At 46.5% G+C, this 25,449-nt stretch overlaps 1 protein-coding gene across 3 annotated transcripts; it reads left to right on the top strand.

The window, feature by feature from the left end:
* Positions 1–1,648: 1,648 nt before the first annotated feature.
* LOC140406883 (kelch-like protein 10) lies at positions 1,649–25,258 on the top strand. 3 transcript variants are annotated; one of them, XM_072494748.1, is made up of 5 exons: positions 1,650–2,066; positions 5,610–6,099; positions 7,769–8,386; positions 21,306–21,455; positions 24,760–25,258. In XM_072494748.1, exons 1-5 carry the CDS (start codon positions 1,876–1,878, stop codon positions 25,135–25,137), a joined length of 1,827 nt encoding a protein of 608 aa, XP_072350849.1. In that variant the 5' UTR covers positions 1,650–1,875; the 3' UTR covers positions 25,138–25,258. The 3 variants fall into 3 exon arrangements, with proteins under 3 accessions (XP_072350850.1, XP_072350849.1, XP_072350851.1); XM_072494750.1 differs by having other exon boundaries at positions 1,651–2,066; positions 5,610–5,934; XM_072494749.1 differs by lacking the exon at positions 21,306–21,455 and having other exon boundaries at positions 1,649–2,066.
* The last annotated feature ends 191 nt before the right edge of the window (positions 25,259–25,449 follow it).

Genomic DNA, 25,449 nt, shown 5'->3' with positions numbered 1-25,449 from the left:
GCCCATGAGGTGAAGATTTTAAAATAAATCTAAAGCACCAATTCACTTTATTTTCCAATTAAGGGGCAATTTAGCGTGGCCAATCCACCTACCCTGCACAATGAGAAAGTGAAGTTACCCCTGTGAAGCCTCACTCCACACTCCCCCACCCTAAAAGACCAAACCCAGCTCGTCCTCCCACTTCTTCTTTACCTCCTCCAATAATGCGTGCTCCGTCGCCTCACATCTGCCCATAGACACCCAAACTCTTACCCTGCCCGAACTCAGCCATGGACAGGACTCTGTCCAAGAGCGAAGACGATGGTACCAGGGGAAATGAAGGAAGCTCCTTACGTAGAAAATCACACATCTGAAAGCACCTGAATACGTTCCCTCTCAGGAGCTGGAACTTCTCCAACAACTTGCCAAGGCCGGCGAACCTACATTCAAGAAACATGTCCCTAAACCTCCCCAACCCCTCCCTCTCCCATGCCCTGAACGATGAATCTAAACCAGATGGCACAAACCTACGGTTCCCGCAGATTGGAGCCAGCAGTGACATGGAGTGACAAATCCTCAAAGTGGCTATTACCACCGGGCTCGAGGAGAATCTAGCAGGGGAAACCAGGAGTGGTGCATAACCAGGGCACACACCTCATTCTATTAAATTGCATACATACACGCCTCATGCTATTAAAACACACGCACACACATATACCTCATTCTATTAAAACACACACATGCCTCATTCTATTAAATTGCATACATACACGCCACTTGCTATTAAAACACCCGCACACATAAAAACCTCATTCTATTAAAACACACGCGCACACACACCTCAATCTAATAAAAGATGCGCGCGTGCACCTCATGCTATTAAAACACACAAGCACTGTAACCCTCCTTGCTACCCCCAGATCACCCCGCACCAGTCCCCCAGCCCCTGCTGAAGCACCCCGCCAGCGGAATGCCCCCCGCCGACTGTGGCGACGCTGGACATTCCGCAGCCGCCATGCGAGATCCGCGAAAAGTGCGAGGCCCCCCCCCGCCGTCGGGAACTTGGTCCATCGGGGGTGGAGCATTGGGGGAGGGACTCAGGAGACATCCTGAGGCTGTCCCGATGGCTTGGGGCGTACTCCAGCCGTTTTGAGGGTCGGAGCATCGGAAAAACGCGCCGCCCCCGATTCTGGCGTAAAAATGGATTCTCCGGCCAATCACCGAACACAAATTTGGCGATCGGGGAATCGCGCCCAATGTTTTTGGCAGGTTGGGCGAGATTCCTCCCAGCCGCGTGTTTCCCGCCGCTCTCATTGTGAATTCCCATTGAAGCCACCTCACGCTACCGGCAAACGCGTCCCTCACCGGCCAGAAAGGCAGCCGGTGGGATCTGGTCCATTGTTTATGGCGGGAAGGTTCTCGGCGTCTCTCTGTCTGGGAGTGGAGCCATTCTATCTGACTTTTTTCACCATTTGAAGTTAGTTATCGGACCAGCTGTAGGCCGCTAATAGTCTTTTGTTGTGTCATTTTAAAACGTACACCGTCCATTTTCACGTTATGAGAACAGTGAGTAACCAGGTAAATGCAGAGCCGGGGGGGGGGGGCCACATTGCCACCATGTGAGGGAGTGAGGGGCTATAGCGGGCGGCTAACTGGCAGCCCGCTGCATGCTGAGTGAAGTGAGGCGACGACCTGGCATTGTCCATGTCACTAAATGGAAGTGCAGCAGATGTGCTGGGCCCCTTCTCCTCAGTGATGTTACAATTGGATGTGTTCTGGAACCCTCAGCCCCGCCGCTAAAAACACAAATCGTGACAACCGCAGCTCACACACTGAGCACATCCACCCAATCTCACCGGCAACACTTCTTGTCGCTTCTGCTCTGAAGGCTTCACTATGGAGGAACCCTCAACCTCAACTCGGCAGCTGAGGCAGAGCACCATGGAGAGGAAGATGAGCGCCATGGCTTGTACCATCTTCAACGAGCTTCGGCTCGAGGGCAAACTTTGCGACGTGGTGATCAGGGTGAATGGCATCGACTTCAACGCCCACAAGAACATCTTATGTAGCTGCAGCTCCTACTTCCGGTCAGTAACTGGACAACTATTACTCCTGATCCCATGGCCACACAGTGTGTGCTTCAGGCCTGAGCTAACTATGCTCAACACAAGTGTTGCGAAGTCATTCACCCTCAAATATAATCTACAACTCAACTCATTCAAATTGTAAAGTGATATTCAGAATTCGTCCATGTGCTGAAATGCAATTTTTTAAATGCAACAGGATTGCAGTAGGGCCCAACTGACCCGCTGTTAATCTGAAGATATAACATTATAACACTTCACAGAAAGACCATAATATGCCCTTTCAAGGCAGTAAGAGTTGGATGTCGCCAAAACTCATTGCAAGATTTGTACCTATCCAGTAGCAACCAGATAATCTCCTGCTTTGCGACTTACGCTCCAAGTCTTACATCTTTACCTCTGCTCTCCCTCAAGAGGCTATCATTAGTTACCTGCTATTTCTTATTCACATGCTGTCCCTCAGCATCATCATCCAAAAACACACCAGGTTCCATTGAGGATGCCCGACTTCCCTACCTCTGTATCCTGGGTTTATCACACTGCTGTTATCCAGCATCCAGTATTGGGTGATCAGAAATGACCTCCAATTAAACACTGAGAAGACCAAAGTCATGGTTGCGCTTTGGCACATTGCCATCCTACTGAGCTGAGCATCCAACCCTCACCATACGTGCTCCATTGCCTAGACCGCCTACTTCCAACTCCTAATATTGCCCCTGCATCAGCCCATCCACTGTTGAAACCTTCATCATACCTCTGATACCCCCAGGCTCAATTATTCCAATATTGTTCAAACTGGCCTCCTATCACCCCCTCTTCCCCTCCTTAAACTTGACCTCAACTGAAACTCTGCTGCCTTTATACTTAACTTGCACCAAATCCAGTTCAACCACTACCCTAGTGCTTGGTTTTGAAATGTTAATCTTTGTCTTCAAACCCCTCCATGGCCCCCTCCTTACCTCCATGACCTCTTCCAACCCTACAACCTTCTGAGAACTCTTTGTTCTCCATTTCTGGTCTCTCTTAACCGCCGCCGCCGCCCCCCCCCCCCCCCCCCCCCCCCCATCCACCCAATTTCCCTGAACCCAGTAATAAAAAACAAAATAGCGCAGATGCTGGCAAGCCAAAATAAAAACAGAACGTGCTGGAAATACTCAGCAGGCCAGGCAGGCAGCAAGCACCTTGGAGAGAAATGAAAAAGAGTTCATGTTTCAGGTCTGTGATCTTTCGCCAGGGCAAGAAATATTAACTCTGTTTTTCTCCACAGATTCTGCCTGAGCTGCTGAGTATTTCCAGCATTTTCTGATTTAATTCCTTCAACCCACCACTGGTGTCTGTGTCTTCAGCTCTCTAGGTCCTAAGTTTTGTAATTTTCTCTCAAAAGCAACCTTTGTTCCTTTACCTTATTGATCAAGCTGTTGGTCACCCCTCTTAATATTTGGATGTGGCTCTGTGTCAAATTATGTTTGATAATGCTCTTGTGAAGGACTCTGGGGTGTTTTACTGAATTGCAAATTGTCAGTGTAGTTAATTATGAAGAGCAGCTGCTGCTGATAGAACAAATGCAATATCAAGAAAATGGGAAAAATAGAGTGTTTACAAGCTATTCAGTAAAGGAAGGCATCACTACCAAATTATTCCCGGGCAGGAATCATCATTTCAGATGTGTGGATTTAAATCCTCTTGCATTGATTAGTTCTTATCTTCACCTTTCTTATTTTAAGCACGTTGTGCCAAAAGTATCCACAATGAAAAATGAAATGAAAATCACTTATTGTCACGAGTAGGCTTCAATTAAGTTACTGTGAAAAGCCCCTAGTCGCAACATTCCGGCGCCTGTTCGGGGAGGCTGGTACGGGCAAATTGATTGGTATAGAGCAGCTCCAGAATGAGAGAAATGGAAAGGTTAGGTAGAATGGCACTTTTATTTATCCTAAGGAAGTTCATAAGGAGGAGGTGTTAGCAATTCTGGAAAGTGTGAAAATAGATAAGTCCCCTGGGCCGGATGGGATTTATTCTAGGATTCTCTGGGAATCTAGGGAGGAGACTGCTGAGCCTTTGGCTTTGATCTTTATGTCGTCATTGTCTACAGGAATAGTGCCAGAAGACTGGAGGATAGCAAATGTTGTCCCCTTGTTCAAGAAGGGGAGTAGAGACAACCCCGGTAACTATAGACCAGTGAGCCTTACTTCTGTTGTGGGCAAAGTCTTGGAAAGGTTTATACGAGATAGGATTTATAATCATCTAGAAAGGAATAATTTGATTAGGGATAGACAACACGGTTTTGTGAAGGGTAGGTCGTGCCTCACAAACCTTATTGAGTTCTTTGAGAAGGTGACCAAACAGGTGGACGAGGATAAAGCAGTTGATGTGGTGTATATGGATTTCAGTAAAGCGCTTGATAAGGTTCCCCACGGTAGGCGATTGCAAAAAATACGGAGGCATGGGCTTCAGGGTGATTTAGCGGTTGGGATCAGAAATTGGCTAGCTGTAAGAAGACAGAGGGTGGTGGTTGATGGGAAATGTTCAGCCTGGAGTTCAGTTACTAGTGGTGTACCACAAGGATCTGTTTTGGGGCCACTGCTGTTTGTCATTTTTATAAATGACCTGGAGGAGGACGTAGAAGGATGGGTAAGTAAATTTGCAGATTACACTAAAGTCGGTGGAGTTGTGGACAGTGCGGAAGGATGTTGCAGGTTACAGAGGGACATAGATGAGCTGCAGAGCTGGGCTGAGAGGTGGCAAATGGAGTTTAATGCAGAAAAGTGTGAGGTGATTCATTTTGGAAAGAGTATCAGAAATACAGAGTACTGGGCTAATGGTAAGATTCTTGGTAGTGTGGGTGAGCAGAGAGATCTCGGTGTCCATGTACATAGATCCCTGAAAGTTGCCACCCAGGTTGATAGGGTTGTTAAGAAGGTGTACGGTGGGTTGGCTTTTACTGTTTGAGGGATTGAGTTTCGGAGCCATGAGGTCATGTTGCAGGACTCTGGTGCGGCCGCATTTGGAGTATTGCGTGCAGTTCTGGTCGCCGCATTATAGGAAGGATGTGGAAGCATTGGAAAGGGTGCAGAGGAGATTTACCACGATGTTGCCTGGTATGGAGGGAAGATCTTATGAGGAAAGGCTGAGGGACTTAAGGCTGTTTTCATTAGAGAGGTTAAGAGATGACTTAATTGAGGCATACAAGATGATCAGAGGATTAGATAGGGTGGACAGTGAGAGCCTTTTTCCTCGGTTGGTGATGGCTAGCACAAGGGGACATAACTTTAAATTTAGGGGAGAGAGATATAGGACAGATGTCAGAGGTAGGTTCTTTACTCAGAGAGTAGTAAGGGCGTGGAATGCCCTGCCTGCAACAGTAGTGGACTCGCCAACATTAAGGGCATTTAAATGGTCATTGGATAAACATATGGATGATAAGGGAATAGTGTAGATGGGCTTTAGATTGGTTTCACAGGTCGGCGCAACATCGAGGGCTGAAGGGCCTGTACTGCGCTGTAATGTTCTATGTTCTATAAGATTTCTACATCTTTTACTCTGCAGGGCTCTATTTACTAGTGGCTGGAACAGCATAGAGAAGAAGGTATATAACATCCCAGGGGTATCCCCTGACATGATGAAGCTCATAATAGAATATGCATACACTAGGACTGTACCAGTCACTGTGGAGAATGTTGAGAGACTCCTAGCCGCTGCAGATCAGTTCAACGTCCTGGGAATTGTCAGAGCTTGTTGTGAATTCCTTGAATCCCAGTTATGCCTGGAAAACTGCATTGGGATCTGCAAATTTGCAGACTACTACTTCTGCCCAGAGCTCCGTCACAAAGCCTACATGTACATCCTGCACCATTTTGAGGAGATAGTGAAGGTGAGTGAGGAATTCCTAGAGCTGTCAGCCTTTGAGCTCAGAGACATCATTGAGAAGGATGAGTTGAATGTGAAACAAGAAGATGTAGTGTTTGATGCCATTCTCAAGTGGATTGCCCAAGACCCAGACATCAGGAAAAAGTGCATTGTCATACTGCTGCCTAAGGTACATGAGGAGCTAAATGTATCTTCATTTGTGTCAATTAAATATTTTTGTTGTAAAAGAGAGACTGGCTGGAGCCATGGATTAACATTTTGTCCCTTCATCTCACACCTGAGTTTGAGTCCTATCAAAACTGTGAGAATCAATTTTCTCCCTTGCTGCGTTTGTCAATCCTACAATGGAGCAATTTCAATTCAATTCCTAGCAACCAATGGTCCGCAGCAGAAAGCTGCCATTAGCTTGGTAATAATTGGGGAAACCATTTGGTTGAAATAGATTGGTAATATACAGTACAAATATGACATTTAGCTTCACGGTTCGGTGATCTTCTCAAACAAAAATCAAAGGTTGCTATTTCACACTCACTATCTTATCCCCAGTGGAGACGGTTGACTGTGATATATAGCTGTCTTTGTGAGGAAGTACCTAGCACTGATAGGATGAGGAATTCACTAGTTGGAGGAACCAACCTTGGCTGCTGAATATTGGGACTGGAGCCCATTATCTATTTAATTTCATTTTTGTGACTCTTTTAGTCTCTTTCTTTAATCTCTGCAGACTGGTGATAAATGAGTGGAAGAATCCTTTATTATTACTTTTTCCCCAAAAAATATGCTCAATCTGTAAAATCTTGCAAAAGTAACACAACGTTCAAATTTGACTTCATATAAAGTGCCAATACAGTTCAATTTATTTCAATACATCAGTTATATGCACTCCGAGGTGTCAGTACACTTACAATTTGAGGTTATATTTACAGTTTGTGTTTACATTTAATGTCAAATATTCTCCAGTTGAGGGATTGTACATGGTTTCCAGCCTCTTCATTCTGGAGGGTGGACCTTAGACTGTGGCCTTTCCCCACTGAGCTTTACAGTGACCTCTTCGCAAGCTGCCTCCTGCTCACCTAGTCCTAAAGATTGGAATGTGCCAGTCTTATTAACTATATTTCTAGTTAGCTAGATATCCTTGGATAATCAATAACCACGCTTGTTGGTATGAAGTGCTAGGATAAGTCTCAATTTGATTAGATTGCCCAGCAACCCACCAACTCCACACTTAGATAAACAAACGCTGCAGCTGCGATTGGGAGTTAAAGTGCAAACCTCCATCTCATGTGTTAAGGGGCAATTTACCGAGTTACAATAATCTTCCACCTGCCTATCCATATCTTTTACTGCTTTCCTCCCCTTCAATCCTAACCTCTGGGTTATGGCGCGTCACCCAAATAAATGGTCATTCCTTGTGTCTGAGCCTGGACAGGTGAGTGCTGGAGGAGGCTATTGAGTCATCCAGAAAACTAGGGCCAGGTTATCCTCCTGAGCTCTGCATTCCCACTGGGGCCATTGGGCTGCTTTTACCCCCTCTGTGTATGTCAGGGGCAGTGAGGTTTTGACCTCCTCTGTGTATGTCAGGGGGCAGTGAGGACCATTTCCCCTCCAAACTGCTACTCTGGCTGAGAAGTGACAGAGCACAGATTACATTTCAAATCCTACCTCCATATTGGGTGGTGCAGGTGTCATTTTCCGGTCACAGGTATCAAAGCTGGGCAATAATAGAATCACTTACATTTTTATAGCGCCTTTCATGAGAGAACTGCCCCAGAGGGGCTTGGGGAAAGTGAGTAGTCCTGTTCTTCCAGCTGATCATTTTGAACCTTTCCCCCCTTCAGGTGAGACTGGCTTTAATGAACGCGGAATATTTCATGAACAACGTTAAGAACAATGACTATGTGAAGGACAATGATGACTGTAAACCCATCATCATCAATGCGCTGAAGGCCATGTACGACCTCAACATGAATGGACCTTCAAACTCAGACTTCCGCAACCCCCTGACCAGACCCCGCCTGCCCTACTCCATCCTCTTCGCCATTGGGGGCTGGAGCGGGGGCAGTCCCACCAACGCCATTGAGGCTTACGATGCCCGTGCGGACCGCTGGGTCAATGTGACCTGTGAGGAGGAGAGTCCCCGGGCCTACCATGGAGCCGCCTATCTCAATGGCTTTGTCTACATCATCGGCGGCTTCGACAGCGTCGATTATTTCAACAGCGTCAAGCGCTTTGACCCGGTGAAGAAGACATGGCAGCAAGTGGCGCCCATGCACTCGCGGCGGTGCTATGTCAGCGTCACCGTCCTCAACAGCTTCATCTACGCCATGGGTGGCTTTGACGGTTATGTCCGGCTCAACACCGCCGAGAGGTACGAACCCGAGACTAACCAATGGACGTTGATTGCGCCAATGCACGAACAGCGGAGTGATGCCAGCGCCACCACCCTGCACGGGAAGGTAATGAGTGAATGTTCCCTCCAAAAGGGCCTTCAGGAAGACCATTGACTCCTCATGGTCTGTGAGAACGATCCCAACCTGCTAGGACCCAGATCCATGGTCCATGTTCTAACCTATGGGTTTTGGCCACCAATGAGATCCACTAACTTAACCTGGAAGCTGTGGTTGGGCCCCCACCAGACCAGGGAGTGGCTGCGAATTCATCTCCTGGTCAGCAGTGGAGTCCACCATTCCATTTCATTTAAAGCACCACCTTTACAGGGTGAATGAATTATAGACACCGTAATCATTGAAAGGGGAAAGTTTAGGCCCTTGGTTTAGAGTTCCTGCACTGGCACAAATCGGGTATCAGAAGGGTGGCATGGTGGCGCAGTGGTTAGCGCTGCTGCCTCATGGCACTGAGGACCTGCTTTGTTCCTAGCCCCGGGTCACTGTCCGCGTGGGGTTTGCACATTCTCCCCGCGTCTGCGTGGGTCTCACCCTCACCACCCAAAGACGTGTTGTGTAGGTGGATTGTCCACGCTGAATTTCCCTTAATGGAACATTAAAAAAAAAAAATCAGGTATCAGAGTGTGAATTGGCTACAATTTGCCATTCAGAGGATCTCTGAATTTGGACACTGTGCCTTGAAGATGGAAATTCTGCCCCACGGTGAATACAAATTCTGATATTTCCCCACAATGTCCCAGGCATCACTGTGATTCAAATCATTGCGATCCATCCCAATTTTGTCCTGATGTCAAGGGTACAATATTTAATTTCAGAATCCTCCTTGTTGCTGTAAAGTGGATGGAGATAGAGAGAAGCCAGGATCGTGGCTCAGAAGGGCTCTCCATATTGTACACTTGGGGTAAAATCTAATCTCGGGTGGCAAAATGGGTGATAGCGGATTAGCTGCCCATTATACTCAGCACCTGATATTTAATTCCATTGACTGTGTAACGAGTGGACAATCTGATATTGCTCTTTTTGCCCATTATACTCAGCACCTGATATTTAATTCCATTGACTGTGTAACGAGTGGACAATCTGATATTGCTCTTTTTGCATCAACCTAGCCTAACTGTCTAGGTTCACGAATGTCCACTTGGTGAGACATCAGGGGATAGCTGCAACCATAGAATTGTACCCCCTGTATGAACATGGAAAAGCAGCACTCCTATTCAAGTCACAGGGCTCCTCTCCTCTGCCAGAGAATTAAACGGAAGGTCGGAAATGCTGGGGTTAAGCTTTTATTTCATCAGTAACGCAATTTGTTTTGTACCCAAGTTGAGGGTAACATTAGTGGTGAGAAATTTACTTTTTCACTTCACTCTAGCAGCTTATGAAGCCACCCAAGTCCAGCATGGTATTTCCCACTGCTCTTCACTGTCACTGAGATCTTCAATGTGTGCCTATATCCATGTCCAGTGAAATTGGTTTGAGATGTCTGAAACTCATTTCACACGAGCCTTGGGATCAACAAACTCAGATGTCTTTGGCCCTTTGTCCAGGCTGGATTTGAACCCAGGCCCCAGAGGTTGAAGGTCAGTATTTAGCCCATTGCCTTACCCTCTGGCTGCATCAGTTCCTGGCAATGATGCTACAGACTATTATCCCCTTGTACTATTTATTGAAATCACACAGTGATGGTCCCACAAAGTGTGTCAAATTGTATGACAAACTCTCTGACCTTTTCATCAGAACTCACTGTGCAGATATTCAGGGTTATGCAATGATCCAGTATGGTGCAATGATCAGAAAATCTTGCCAACAATTGTAACCGTTCACCAATCACTTGGTCCATGTCAGTATAACTCCCCACTGGAACTGTGACCTGTCATATTCCCACAGGCCCCAGGGAGTTTACAACAGGAGAAAAGGTTTTAGTTGTTTTGCACTGTGATTATTAGGAAGGTTCTTGATGAGGTCGATCACTCTTTGGAGTCAAACATTTTATCAGCAACATGAAAGCAAAATGTTGCAGATGCTGGAAATGTGAAATAAAATCAGAAACTGCTGGAAATACTCAGCTGGTCAGGCAGCACCTGGAGAGAGAAAAACCATAGAGTTAATGTTTCAGATCAATGACCTTTGATCAGAATATTGGTTGTGTAAGATGTGCTGAGGTTTGGGGCTTGTTTCAATGTTTGGATATTGCTTGAATTTGGGGTAAAGTAATTGATAAAAACACAAAATGTTGGAAACATTCAGCAGGTCAGGCAGCATCTGTAGAGAGAGAGTTCATGTTTCAGGCCAATGGCGTTTCATCAGAAATTAAAGTGATTCCTCGGCAAATGATCATCAATGTTGTAAACATATTCCAATAGATAGCTTCCAGCTGAGCAATAGAGCGGACTCTATTGCCCACTCACTGCTCTCTCGGCCTTCACACATTTTGGAGCACAAATGACCAAGGGTCCAAAACTCTCTTTATGTTCTAAACCTTTCCCCCAATACCACATTAACCACCTTCAGAGGTGGCTAGTCAGGTTCAAGCTGAAGTACTCTAACTTTGTCATTGTTGAACAAAACCATTCCCTTTAGTGTAAATTAACTCTCCACCTCCTCTTGGAATTGAGTAAGTACCAAGAATAATCTGTACTGACTGGTAGGCAGAATTATTGTAGGAAAACAGTAGCTGGCTCTGAAATGAGTCATCAAGGAGCTGAGTTCCATACACGCAACCAAAATAAAGCTTTGAGTCCTCATCAGAACCTGCAGTAGGAACAATGTTTGTATGTATTTTAAAGTTCCAAATTCCTCCAGTGGTAAATACAATGGCTCCCGTGACTCTTGTTTCAATATCGTTTGACGTGGCTGCCAAGCCTTAGTGAAGTTTCACTAATACCATGCAACCTATCTACATACAAACTGGGGGGGCTCTGCACTTCTTCTAGTGAGTGGTATAATCCAACTTGGAATCAAGCATTTCTTTCTCGGTACACAGCTCAGTCTGGCCAATGCATCTCTGATGGGACAAGTACACAAAATTAGCTCCTTTGCACCAAACACTCCAAAAAATATACTTTAAAATTTTCATATGCCTAGGCAGTGGAGCCAGAGTGTAACAATCCCTAGGACCGCATCTTCCAATTAACGACTTGTTTCTGCAACACCACCTTCTCATCATCGCTCTTCTGGCAGATGGTGAGCAACTTTTTCAGTGCCTTCTATCTCTTCACCTCCGAGCATGTCTGCAAAAAGAATTGAGAGGTCAGCAATCTCCTCCTGTGGGTCGAGTGGATGGTGTTTCTGTAATAAAGTCTGACTCACTGATTAATGAATAAACTTCTCGGGCTGCTGCTAAATCGAAGGCTGTCAGTTCTTCAAACAAATTTGGAATTCATCCTTTAAAGGTACTCTGCTGTCCTGTCCGGAGATCTTGTCAAGTTTCTGTATGAGACTAAGGCCTGAATTTCACATTCTCCACTGGTGGGTCTTTAGGCATTGGCGGGGGAGCTGATCTCACAGGAGTGATTTTATGCTGGCCACTTAATTATTGGCCACTTAAGGGTCATTTCTTGCACTGTCTCAATTTTTAAGCTGGCTAAAAATCTAGGGGGATTTACCTGGCATGGAGAAAGTCCAAAAATGATCAGGCTTAGGCCTCCCAGGTGAGGTGGGGGGGGGGGGGGGGGCTCCATCAAAGTCCCTTCTTCCTTTAGGTGACCGCCCTTCCCACTTCAGGTCTGGGAACCACTAGACCTCCACCTCCACCCACCTCTATTCTTACACCCTGATTTTCCCCTTTGCACCCCACCACAGGCCTCCCATCCCCTCGCCGGGATTCCTCAAACTTACCTTGTCATCCAGTCCACCAATTTCAGCTCTCACCTTCGTACTTACTCTTCTGTCCACTGCAGGGACTAGAGATCTGGCTAAACAGATTCGCTGGCGGCTCTCTAAGGTGGGACCTCCTGAGTGAAGGGGGCAGAAGTCCCACCTGCACCCAATGACATTCATTCCAGCATTAATTGGCAGCAAGGCACTCAGGGTTGTCAGGGATGGCTTTCCTGCAGACTCTTCAGGTGGTGGGAAGGGAAGCCCTGCCATCTCAAACATTCACGCCCTAGTCTCAAACTCACTGACCTGCTGAGCAGAGACATTGGCCGATTCGGTGAATTAGAGCTTTTCATTCATTTATTTTTCATCATGATGAGTCGACCTTTCACTTAGAGCTTTGTGTCCCCACGCCCTTGTGGCTTTAAGTAAAAAGGTTGAATTTTGTCTTCTTTAGGAAGCCAGTCCCACCTGTCCGATTGTGGAGGCTAGAGACAGCATTGTTGGTGTTTAAGGGATTCTGTGAGAGGGTTTCCTCCGCCATTGGGGTGTACATTGACTTTAACAAGAGTGAGACTAAATTGCCTTCCACATTGTGGGAGGCTCTGAAAGCGGTCATTGGGGGAGATAATCTCTTAAAGGGCAGATAAAGAGAAGAGTGGAAAGATGGAGGGACAGAGAATGTCATGTGCCATCCTTGAGGTGGATCGCCAATACTTACTTGCCCCGACGCTGGAGTTGGCAAGCCTAAAAGAATTGCAATTGGAACTTGGGCTGCTTTCGACAGGCAGGGCGGTGCGCCAGCTGTGACGCTCAAGGGGAGCTTTTTATGAGCAAGGGGAGAAGGTCAGTCGCCTGTCAGCACACCAGCTGAGATGGCATGCGGCCTGTCAGGAAACAGTGCAGGTGAAGGACTCGAGTAGCAGGTTGGTCTCTGCCCCAGGTAAGGTCACTGAAGTTTTTGAGGCTTTTTATTGTAGCCATCTCAGAATTCAACTTCTAATGAAACACTGAAGTTTCACATAAGCAGGTATGACTCCACCGTTGTAGAAATCGTGGTTTGCTGAGACACATTATACAGTGTCTCCATCTTGTCGGAAGCTATAGATTTTGAACAAATTGGGCACTTGAAACCTCTGTGTGTTAAACCAGTGTGGCGCCAGGTGAAGCGGCAGTGAGTCGGACAGTGATGCCGCCCTCAAGCCCAGGTAGAGCTGCAGCTCCCGGGCGCCCCGCCCTCCTCCTCCTCATGGTAACTGTTACCTGCCAAGTCAGGCCCACCACCGCTGCTGCCGGGAACTCCTGCATTTCCCCCAGAGCCATGCTCGGCACCATCACCCACCCTGCCGCCGCCTTGTCCTCCCTGGCCTCCTCCGTACAGCCCAAAAGGATGAGGCCGCTCCATGGCGGCCACTCTGCAGACCGAGCGAGTCCTAAGCCCGAGTGACTCGAGAATAGGTTGCCTATGATGGAATTTTTGGACGGCCTGTCTATCCCAGTTGTAGAACGGGAGAGAAAGGAGGAGTTGGAGTCCCCGCTGAGCCTGGAGGTGGTCGTGGTGCAGTCTCGGGTATAGCATCAGGCCTGGCTGATCGAATTTTATAAGAAATGTACAGGTTTTGCAATAGTTTTCATTATTGAATGCGGATGCAAAGTTGTTGCCGAAGGTTTTGGCAATACGCTTTGAGCCCTTCCTGCCAAGGCTTATATCAGAGGATCAGACTGGGTTTGTTAAGGGCAGGCAGCTGTCGGCCAATATTTGGCGATTGCTTAATGCAATCCTGTCCCCCTCAGTCCCTGAGCCAGAGGTACTTACTTCAATGGATGCTGAAAAGGCTTTTGATAGGGTGGAGTGGGGGTATCTGTTTGAGATCCTTGGAAGGTTTGGTTTTGGACCTAGATTTATATCTTGGATCCAGCTTGTATATAGAACTGCCACCATGAGTGTCATACAAATGCCTTGAGCTCAAAATATTTACAGTTAAAGAGAGGTATGAGGCAGGGTTGTCCATTGTCGCCACTATTGTTTGCCCGGGCCACTGGCCAAAGCACGGAGGGCATCTACGAGGTGGAGGGGAATGGGGAGTACAAGGAACATAGGGTGTCTCTGTATGTGCATGATTTGTTGTTGTATGTAAGGGATCCTCTCTCGAGTGTAGAGGAGATAACAAAGCTACTTAGGGGTTTTGGCTCCTTCTCGGGATATAAATTGAACTTGTGCAAAAGTGAATACTTTCCAGGGAACAACCCAGGGAGGGGATCTAGACAGGTTGCCTTTTCGCCTGGCCAAGTCCAGTTTCCGTTAAATGGGAATCCAGGTGGCCCATGATTGGGCCTCACTCCATAAACTAAATTTTGCATGTCTGGTAAATGGGATCAAGTCTGACTTGAAGAAGTGGGAAAACCTCCCTCTGTCCCTGGCCTGCAGGGTCCAATCGGGGAAGATGAATATCCGCCCCAGGTTTTTACTTTTGTTTCAGTCAAAGAACAACAAAGAACAAAGAAATGTACAGCACAGGAACAGGCCCTTCGGCCCTCCAAGTCCGTGCCGACCATGCTGCCCGACTAAACTACAATCTTCTACACTTCCTGGGTCCGTATCCCTCTATTCCCATCCTATTCATGTATTTGTCAAGATGCCCCTTAAATGTCACTATCGTCCCTGCTTCCACCACCTCCTCCGGTAGCGAGTTCCAGGCACCCACTACCCTCTGCGTAAAAGACTTGCCTCGTACATCTACTCTAAACCTTGCCCCTCTCATCTTAAACCTATGCCCCCTAGTAATTGACCCCTCTACCCCAGGGAAAAGCCTCTGACTATCCACTCTGTCTATGCCCCTCATAATTTTGTAGACCTCTATCAGGTCACCCCTCAACCTCCTTCGTTCCAGTGAGAACAAACTGAGCCTCCACATCCTTCTGGTAGTGTGGCGACCAGAATTGAACACTATACTCCAAGTGTGGCCTAACTAAGGTTCTATACAGCTGCAACATGACTTGCCAATTCTTATACTCAATGCCCCGGCCAATGAAGGCAAGCATGCCGTATGCCTTCTTGACTACCTTCTCCACCTGTGTTGCCCCTTTCAGTGACCTGTGGACCTGTACTCCTAGATCTCTTTGACTTTCAATACTTTTGAGGGTTCTACCATTCACTGTATGTTCCCTACCTGCATTAGACCTTCCAAAATGCATTACTTCACATTTGTCCGGATTAAACTCCATCTGCCATCTCTCCGCCCAAGTCTCCAAACAATCTCTCCCAGCTTTCCTTCCCAAATCATTCTTTGTGAATGTTAATAAAATATCTTCTTTCAATTGGGTGGGCAAGACCCCACGAATTTGTGTTGTCCAACTGTTACTTTATTATAGGGCAGTGGCCATTGAAACGGGGCTGAGGTGGCTTAAGGATCCGGATTCCATATGGGGGGGGATGGGGAGGGGAATGGAGTTGAGCTCTTGTCCGAGGGACTAGTTTGAGGGCCCTGGTTACGGTTCCACTTCCTTTTCCCCCCTCAAAAAATTTGCTTCAAGTCCGGTAGTGGTGGCCATTCTGAGAATATGGAGACACGTTTGGCAACATTTCAAGCTGGGTGCCATGTTGTTGTTAGCCCCAACCTGTGGAAACCATCGCTTCCGGCGGTTTTGGACTTGTCATTTAGGGTGGGGGGGGGGGGCAGGAGCGATTCGGGGTCATGTTCGTGGAAGGGCTGTTCGTTGTTTTTGATGAGGTTGGGTAAATTTCAGCTTCCGAAAGCTAATCTGTTTAGATATCAGCTGTGTAACGTTTTGTATAAAGAGATTCCTTCCTTCCCCTTGGCACCCTCACTCTCGTTGATGGATAGGGTTCTTTTGGCGATTGTGTAGGGGAGGTGAAGATATTGGATATTTATACGCGGCTTGTCAGTGGAGGAAGCTCCATTGGATGAGGTTAACGGGAAGTGGGAAAGGGAGCTGGGTCAGGTTTTTGATGGAGTTGGGGGGGGATTGTAGAGTGAGGCTCTATACAGGGTCAACTCCACCTCCTGATGTGCTAGGCTCAGCTTGATTCAGTTCAAGGTAGTGCACAGGTCGCATCTGACCAGGGTGCGGATGAGTGGGTTTTTCCGAAAATAGAGGATAGGTGCGAGCGTTGTTCATGAGATCCGGAAAATTATCCACATATGTTCTGGTCTTGCCCCAAGCTTGTGAGCCTCCTTCTGCAGCACCCTGTCAGGGATTCTTAGGATTGAGTTGGAGCCTTGTCCGCTGGTGGCTATCTTCGGAGTCTCCGATTATCCGGAATTGCAGACGGGGGCGAAGGCAGATGCTCTTGCCGTTGCCTCGTTAATGGCCCGAAGGTAGGTGGCGGATTCCGGTCCTGGCCAGAGCTTCGTCTTGGTTAAGTGACCTTAATAAGTTTTTGCACTTGGAAAAGATCAAGTAAATCAGGAGGGGATCGGCAGAAGGGTTTAAAAAAAAAAGTTAAGAGTATTCAATTCTTTTTTTCCCAATTAAGGGGCAATTTAGCGTAGCCAATTCACCTACCCTACACATCTTTTTGGGTTGTAGGGGGGAGACTCACGCAGACACGGGGAGAATGTGCAAATTCCACACGGACAGAGACCCGGGGCCAGGATCGAACCCGGGTCCTCAGCACCGTGAGGCAGCAGTGCTAAACACTGCGCCACCGGGTTCTACTCGAAATGGCAGCCTTTAATTTCCTATTTCAGGGAGCTGATCACTATCAGATGTGGGGGGTGGGTGGGGGAGTTCTGGTTTCACATTCTTCCGCTCTCTCTCTCTCCCCCCCCCCCCCCCCCACCTCTCCCAATACGAACGCCATAATTAGTTTGTCCAATGAGTTGAAGAAGGCCTTGGGGACCTAGTTTCTGGTTTTGTTTTGGGTTTTGTCTCAGTGGTTTTTCTGTTTTGGTGTGGGGGGGGGGGGGGGGGGGGGGGGGTGGAATTGTATTTGTTGTGTAGTTTGGTTTTTAGTTTCTACTGAAAACATTTTCTCAATAACAATATTTTTGAAAAGCAGATTTTCCATGTTATTCTGATTTCCTGACAAAAGGCTGTAGGAGGGGTAGTGTTTCTCAGTGGTTAGCGACATTGTGTGACTCTCACTGTCCCCTCTCTGGCACTTTTTGGATCTGACCTTCATTGTTGGGGAGTTTAATTTCTTCCTTTGCCGGTCTTCACCCATGGGTTGTCAATCTGTGACTGCAGTTTGCTATATAGTGGCCTCCAGAGCTGCCATCATGTTTCAACATTGTTTCTTTCAATGTTGTTGCTAAGCATTAGTGAGGTTTTACCAATACCATGCTTTCTAGTCTAAATGATCCTCGAGGAGGCTTTGCTTCCTTTGGACAGACTTTAAATATTTGGAAAAATTAACTTCAAATCTTTTAAGTACTCTATACAAAGGCTTTGTCAAAGGTAGACAGCTAACATCGAATAGAGGTTTCTGCTGAACGTGATCATTACCCCATCTGGGGAGTGAACACCGGAGGTGATCGTCTCCCGAGACACTGAAAAAGTCCTTTGACGCAGTCGAGTGAAAGTACCTCACAGACGTACTGGAGCGGTTCGGGCTCGGAACAGGATTCACCGCCTGGGTGAAGCTCCTGTATAACGCTCCCAGGGCGAGCATACGGACAAACAACACCAGCTCCCAGTACTTCCAGCTGCAGAAGGGCACGAGGCAGGGATGCCCGTTATCCCCGCTGCTATTCGCCCTAACAATAGAGCCACTAGCGATCGCACACAGAACAGCAAAGAACTGGAGAGGGATCCAAAGAGGAGGCAGAGAGCACAGATTCTCACTCTATGCGGATGACCAGCTCCTCTACATCTCGGACCCACAAGGCAGCATGGAAGGAATCATTGCGCTCCTGAAAGAGTTCAGTGCCTTCTCGGGCTACAAACTCAACATGAGCAAAAGCGAGATCATCCCGGTGAACCTGCAAGGGGAGGGTCAGCACTGGGGAGGCTGCCGTTTAAACAAGCCCAACACAAATTCTTGTGGTTCAAATCGCTCATTCTGTGTATTTATATTATGTATAACAAAATCCAATAAAAACATTTTTTAAAAAAGTACTCTATACGAAGACCTCAGGGTAAGCACATGGTATTCAGGATATCATCAATGCTGCACCCAGCTCTCTTGGAGTCTCTCTGTCATCTGACCACTGATGTTAGTTACATCATTAATATTCTCAACCTCGTTAACATATTTGTTATGGGCGACACAGTAACACAGTGGGTAGCACTGTTCCTTCTCATCGCTAGGATCCCAGGTTAGATTCTCTGCTTGGCTCACTGTCTGTGCGGAGTCTGCACATTCTTCCCGTGTCTGCGTGGGTTTCCTCCGGGTGCTCTGGTTTCCTCCCACAAGTCCCGAAAGGTGTGCTGTTAGATGAATTGGACATTCTAAATTCCCCCTCTGTGTACCCGAACAGGCGCCGGAATGTGGCAACTAGGGGGATTTTCACAGTAACTTCATTGCGGTGTTAATGTAAGCCTACTTGTGACACTAAAGATTATTATTATAACCGATTACTCTACAACACTGAATCACCAGAGGCCCAAACCCTGTCCTGAGCTTGGTTTGGTATCAGTCTGGTTTTACAATTAGCTCCAGCACAACTGGACTGGGAAAAGGAGGGAAGAATTAGCCAAAGTTTATATTTCTACAATATATGTGTGTGTGACTCTTGAAGGACACTAGGATTAAACATTGTTGTGGTGTCAGCCATCGGTGACACATCCTCTGACACTTTCTAGATTAACACATGAAGGATGAGAACTTGGGAATGTGATGTTATGGTTTCTCATGCCTGTTGAAAGATTTGTGTTGTAAAGAATGGGAAGAGATGCAGGATGTATAGTGGGGAACAAACTAAATTACGAATAATAATTCTGAAGAAGAATCATATTGGACTTGAAACATTAACTCTGTTTCACTCTCCACAGATGCTGCCAGACCTGCTGAGTTTATCCAGCACCTTTATTTTTATTTCAGATTTCCAGCATCTGCAGTATCTTGCTCATACTAAATTTTTTAAGCTGTCAAGTTTTTATTAGTTTTAAAATATGTTCTCAAATAAAAACCTGAAATATTTATACATATTCTCAAAGTTAGAGTGAAGTTACAGTGACTGAAACATCCTAGAATGATACAGCAGAGGAAACAGCCATGCAGCGCATCATGTCTCTGCTGGCTCTTTGAAAGATCTAGCAAATTAGCCCCACCCTCCTGCTCTACCCCCATAATCCGACAAATTTTCTTCCTTCAATAGAACATCAGAGTGAAGCAAGACATGTAGAGGAATAGAACACATTTTAGCTCCAGAAAGCCAAGCAGGAGCTCCGAATTTGTGACTGCTCACACCAGCAAACTCTGAGTTTGATTCCACTTAGCAGGTCTATTATCCAATTCTATGGAGTTCAAACACAAAAACAGAAAATGCTGGAGAACTCAGCAGGTCTGGAAACACCACTGGAAAGAGAAATGTAGTAATACAGACCCAAAACGTTAACTCTGTTCCCCTCTCCACAGAAACTGCCAGATTTTCCAGCATTTTCTGTTTTTGTCCCAGATTCCAGCATTTGCAGTATTTTGCTTTTACCTGTGGAATATTGTTATGGTAATTGTGTTTAAACAGGTTTTGAAAATATGACAATGCTATTACTTAATAACGTGCTATTGAAATTTAGTGCCAGAGGAACAATAGCAAGCTTATTCTCTATTTATACTTGCTGGGTAAAGGTGGGTGGGGATGTGTGTGTGTGTGTGTGTGTGTGGGGGGGGGGGGGGGGGGGGGGAATGGGCGGCTGCTGAGTGGGGGTGGTGGGAGAGGGGGTTGGTGGTGTGGGATGGATGGGTAGGGGTGGTGTAGGATGGGTGGGGAGAGGACTGGTGGGGAGAGGAGTGGTGGGGGATGGGCCGGGGACGTTGAATGTCTTCCTCATTTTCCTAAATCCAACAAGAGTGATCATAGGTCGGGAAAGGGACTCCTGACAACTTTTCCCTTTCTTAGTCCAGGAGTGAAAATTAATTGTTAGACATTGAATTCCTGTCCGAGACTGAGATCAGCAAAATTTGCACGGACTGTGGATCAGACCTGGGACCATTCTGATTGGCAAGGTTTAGTACTGTAGCAGTTGGCACATTTACACATCAAGCCATTGGGTCTATTAACTTGAGCACTTTGAATTCTTTGCATGGTATCTACTAACCAGTGGAGACAAGCACTGTGAATAATGCAATGTCTTAAGGATGGAAATAACCATGGGTTCATCCATTGGTAAGTTCTCGCCGTATACTGCCTCTCACTGCCTTTCTGGACTGCCAGTTTCATCGAAGCACATGTCTTCATAAACAGGTAAATTTCTGCAGCTACAGCTCAGCTTTTACTTTGACAAGATTGACAAAACAATGCTGCTAAGAGCAAAGGACTTGAGAATGATTGGGATGAGAAAATATCAGTCAGCTTGTCAAGCATTCTCCACAAACTCTGTACAACTCCCCAATTAGGGATTCTGCACCAGCAATGGATCCTGTCCCACAGCCCATGCATTCTATCCTCTGTGTACTCTGCCCCCACTGAGGGGAGGTTGTATCAGCACTTCCTGATCCCAAAAAGGAATTGAACAGATCACCGGAATATTCCCCCAGCCTCACAATCATGGCTTGCTGAGGTCTCGTCTAGACACAGCCGTCCATCCAGGAGCTCTCCTAAATGCTGAAGGTGGGTGTACTGGGTCTAGAACAAAAGTTTTATTCATCCCTGGTTATATTTAACCATCCATGTTGTTAAATAATTAAATGGCAAATTCAAGTATCAATTATGATAATTAACCCTTTATACCTGGGTTCTGTTGAAATATTTCCTCTCTCTTATATTTGGCTCTTCCTCTGGTTTCCCTACCCTGCATTTAGATGAATACCTTCCTACGATCACTGATTCTCTCCATTATTTCTAAAAATTTGCACTGTGTGCCCTTAATGTTCAGTTTTCAATAATGAAGTCTAATTCAAAGTGTGACACACGAAGGTTCAATCTAGCTTCACCACCTCCTGTGTAAACAATGCCTGGTGTGCCACATCTCACACTCTAACACATTCCTTCCCGCTCACGGGCATCTAGCTGTGCTTTCCTCTTCACCTCAGGTCTACATATGCGGAGGATTCAATGGTAATGAATGCTTGTTCACAGCCGAATTCTACACTCCCGAAACCAACCAATGGACAACCATAGCGCCCATGAGAAGCAGGCGTAGTGGCGTTGGAGTTATAGCTTATGGTGAATGTGTATACGCAGTAAGTGATACCCGCTGGCAATTATAGAACACTTAACATGGCAAAATATCCCAAGGAGTTTCTCAACTTGGTTTTTCACACAGAGGGTAGTGAGTGCCTGGATCTCGCAGCCGGAGGAGGTGGTGGAAGCAGGTGCGATAGTGATGTTTAAGGGGCGCCTTGACAATTATATGACTAGGATGGAATTAAATGGGTACAGACCCCGGAGGTATAGAATGTTTTAGGTTAGACGGGTAGCATGGTCAGTGCAGGCTTGGAGGGCTGAAGGGCTTGTTCCTGTGCTGTAATTTTCTTTGTTCTTGGGGTTCACACAAAGATAAAATTAGATTGAACAAGTAGATTTTGAGGAGATTTCTGATGTGGGAGAAATATGGGAAGGGGAGAGTCCGACTTCCAGATTCTGGATGTTAGGATGACTGAGCACTGCCACCAGTAATATCGGAGAATGCACATTCCATCAGGAGGATGCAAGCTTGTCCACTGACCTGGGGGGAGGGGGGCGGTTGTAGAGCTTGAGAGAGTGAGGCCACGGGTTGGGGAGAAGGATGGGGATTTTGAAATGGGTGCTGAGAAACAGGATAAAGCCAGTGGGTGACATGATTTCCCTCCAAACATTTTGAGGTCAGACAATGGGTCGTTAGACCACCTCATCTTGCTCCCAGGAATTTCGATCACCCTGACTTCAGTCTGGGGCACCATGATTCCAGCTCCCAGTTGATAAATCAACATTCTCTCAGTTCCAAACTCGGCCTTCTTCCTGCCAAGTTCCCACCATTTGGCCAGATCTTTGCTGTGCTGCTGCAGAGAGGCACAGGGAAGCAAACAGATGTGTCTTGTAAATATTGTCCCCTGTGCCTCGCATCCAATCAAATGGATAACAAAAGCAAACCTGGCAGTATTGAAGGTGCCTGTTGGACAGATGGGGCAGCTGGAGTGCTAGCTATCTAACAACTTGCTTTTGTACATCGCTTTTAATATTAGAAATATCCTAAAATGCTTTGTGGGGTGGGCTGGCACCTAACAGGAGAGCTGTCTAAAAGCAAAGTTCGAAAGACAAATTTGAGAAACCTTTTGATGGCAGGGAAAGTCACTTTGTGAGCCAATCTCCTATACTCTATTAAACCCACTCCCGCACCCCAGCAGTAGATGCCACCAGGCGGGGGTGTGGGGGAGTGATAGAATGAGAGGGAGATGACTTTTTACAGAGAGAAGTGGAGTGAGATGTCAACATTAACCAGTCTAGAATTCTACAGGCTGGAATGAACCTTTAACCAAGAAATGCAAACTATCCACAAACAACACTGAGAATCAATGCACATCAGCTTCTGAATATTCCTCATACATTTATTTAAACCATCTACCCTTGTCTCATCCCCACAATCCAAAAGGATGTGCAGGGTAGGCGAATTGGCCACGCTAAATTGCCTCTCAATTGGAAAAACAAAGATTGGGGACTCTAAATTTATATTAAAAAATTTATTTTAACCCTAAATACAAAGGTTGACATTAAAAATGTTAACAAGCGGATGCGGAGTAAGGACCAGTTGAACAAGCTCATGTATTTATGATTGATTTTAACCCCACCTACCCATTTGGCATATCACAGAATCCTCGGAATTACAACACTGTGACTGTGTCACTGCAAACTCTTCCCCTACAGCCATCCACCAGCTTGTCAGGCTCTTTCACCTGTCCCTGCATGTCCTTCATTCTCAGCTGTCAGCCTTGAGAAAGTGGGTAAGACTCAGAATCAGAAGTTTGTGGGTTCATGCCCCAGTCCGGGACAACCGAGCCCTGTCACTTTAGTTCATTACTGAGGGGGTGCTGTATGAGAGGCTGAACCGAGTCCGCATCTGCCCCCTTAATAATAATAATAATAATATTTATTAGTGTCACAAGTAGGCTTACATTAACACTGCGATGAAGTTACTGTGAAAATCCCCTAGTCACCACACTCCGGCGCCTGTTCGGGTACACAGAGAGAGAAAATTCAGAATGTCCGACTCACCTAACAGCGGGACTTGTGGGAGGAAACCAGAGCACCCGGAGGGAACCCACGCAGACACAGGAGAACGTGCAGACTCCACACAGACAGTGACCCAAGCCAGGAATCGAACCTGCTAACCACTGTGCTACCATGCTTAAGCAGACATAAAAAATCCCCTGGCACTACTTTGAAGAGCAGAGTTCTCTGCATCCTAGCCAACATTCATTGCTCAAACAATATTGTTAAATCAGTAGATCTGGTCATTTACCTCACTGCTGTTTGTGGGAGATTGTGAACCCAAATTGGCTGCTGCATGTTTTTAAAAATAAATTTAGAGTACCCAATTCATTTTTTTCCAATTAAGGCGCAAATTAACGTGTTCAATCCACCTACCTTGCACATATTTGGGTTGTGGGGGCGAAACCCACACAAACACGGGGAGAATGTGCAAACTCCACACGGCAGTGACCCAGACCCGGGATCGAACCTGGGACCTCAGCGCCATGAGGCAACCCACTGTGCCAGCATGCTGCCCTGCTGCTGCATGTTTGACATTACAACTTCAAAAGTACTTATTTGTCTGTACAATGTTTTGGGCCATGCTCAAATTGTTTAAAAAAAATACTAGAGAGGCAAGCTCTTTCATTTATTTCCGTCAAAGTTACTAAATGTTCCCGGGGAAGGAGCTGGTAAACATAGTTCAGAAAGTAAGTAGTGTAGGGCAGCACGGCGGCGCTGTGGTTAGCACTGGGACTGCGGCGCTGAGGACCCGGGTTCAAATCCCGGCCCTGGGTCACTGTCCATGTGGAGTTTGCACATTCTCCCGTGTCTGCATGGGTTTCACTCCCACAACCCAAAGATGTGCCGGGTAGGCTAAATTGCCCCTTAATTGGAATAACAACAACTGGGTATTCTAAATTTATTTTAAAAAAGAACAAAGTAATTGAAAGAGAGGATTTTTGAAAATTTCCCAGCTCTTCATAACTTTGACTGCTGCATTTGTGACCTCAAACCCTCTTTTCAAATGAGAATTACTTTAAAAAAAAAACTATTTTCTTGTTAAGTTTGATTCCCAATTTCCAGAATTATCATCCTTTCGTCCTTTCTCAAGCACAATAATTCTCTTTAGCTGGCCCAGTGTGGAACAAGAGTCCTGCAGATGTCGACTGGTCAACAAGCTTAAGTCACTGTTAAAGTGTGTGTGGGCTTGAGATAAGACTGGAAATAGGACTGGCCACAAAAACCATTCACGCTGCGAGAGAAGTGAGGCATTTTGTTTGTAGTGAAAAGTTGCTTTTCCTCCCTTTTGGACGGCAGGTTGGAGGCTTCGACGGAGCTAACCGTCTCCGGAGTGCCGAGGCTTACAGCCCGCTCACCAACACCTGGCGCACCCTGCCCACCATGTTCAACCCACGGAGTAACTTTGGGATCGAGGTGGTGGACGACCTCTTGTTTGTCGTGGGCGGTTTCAACGGCTTCACGACGACGTTCAACGTGGAGTGCTACGACGAGAAGACGGATGAATGGTATGACGCTCACGACATGAGTATTTACCGCAGCGCCCTGAGTTGCTGCGTGGTGCCGGGACTGCCCAATGTCAGAGAGTATGCAGCACCCAGAGACAGTCTGCTGGGGTTACTGTCCCGTGAGGAACAAATAAAATACTCTGCCTCCACCAGCCTCTTAGCGGTATGATCTCTGCACTGACAACCCGATTACTCTTTTGCTGTTACCAATAAAATATTTTCCTGAAGAATCAACAGTGTAATAACCATAAAGAAAACTTATTTTTAAATAAAATTTTAAGCAGTGTGAAGATTGGTCTGCATATGTTAATTGGTCACCTCGACAACCAAGTCTAAAGGATGCTGGTGCAGTGGGAAGATCACCAATATTGGCGGGAGATCCTTTCATCTCGGGGGTAAGTAACCATAGCCACACAGCCCCTAACGCTGCACATACACAAGGACGCACCCATCCCTTGACAATTCCTGTCTTAGGGAGAAG

The sequence above is a fragment of the Scyliorhinus torazame genome, unplaced genomic scaffold (genome assembly GCF_047496885.1).
Source record: "Scyliorhinus torazame isolate Kashiwa2021f unplaced genomic scaffold, sScyTor2.1 scaffold_974, whole genome shotgun sequence".
Lineage (NCBI taxonomy): Eukaryota > Metazoa > Chordata > Chondrichthyes > Carcharhiniformes > Scyliorhinidae > Scyliorhinus > Scyliorhinus torazame.
The sequence above is the reverse complement of the archived record's forward strand: the minus strand, read 5'-3'. Positions and strand labels throughout refer to the sequence as shown.

Bases quoted from the DNA above. Each gene is read 5' to 3' on its own strand.
- LOC140406883 (XM_072494748.1), top strand. From the start codon at position 1,876: ATGGAGGAACCCTCAACCTCAACTCGGCAGCTGAGGCAGAGCACCATG. The intron at 8,387-21,305 runs GTAATGAGTGAA...TCTTCACCTCAG, and splicing joins CCACCACCCTGCACGGGAAG to GTCTACATATGCGGAGGATT. The intron at 21,456-24,759 runs GTAAGTGATACC...TTTGGACGGCAG, and splicing joins ATGGTGAATGTGTATACGCA to GTTGGAGGCTTCGACGGAGC.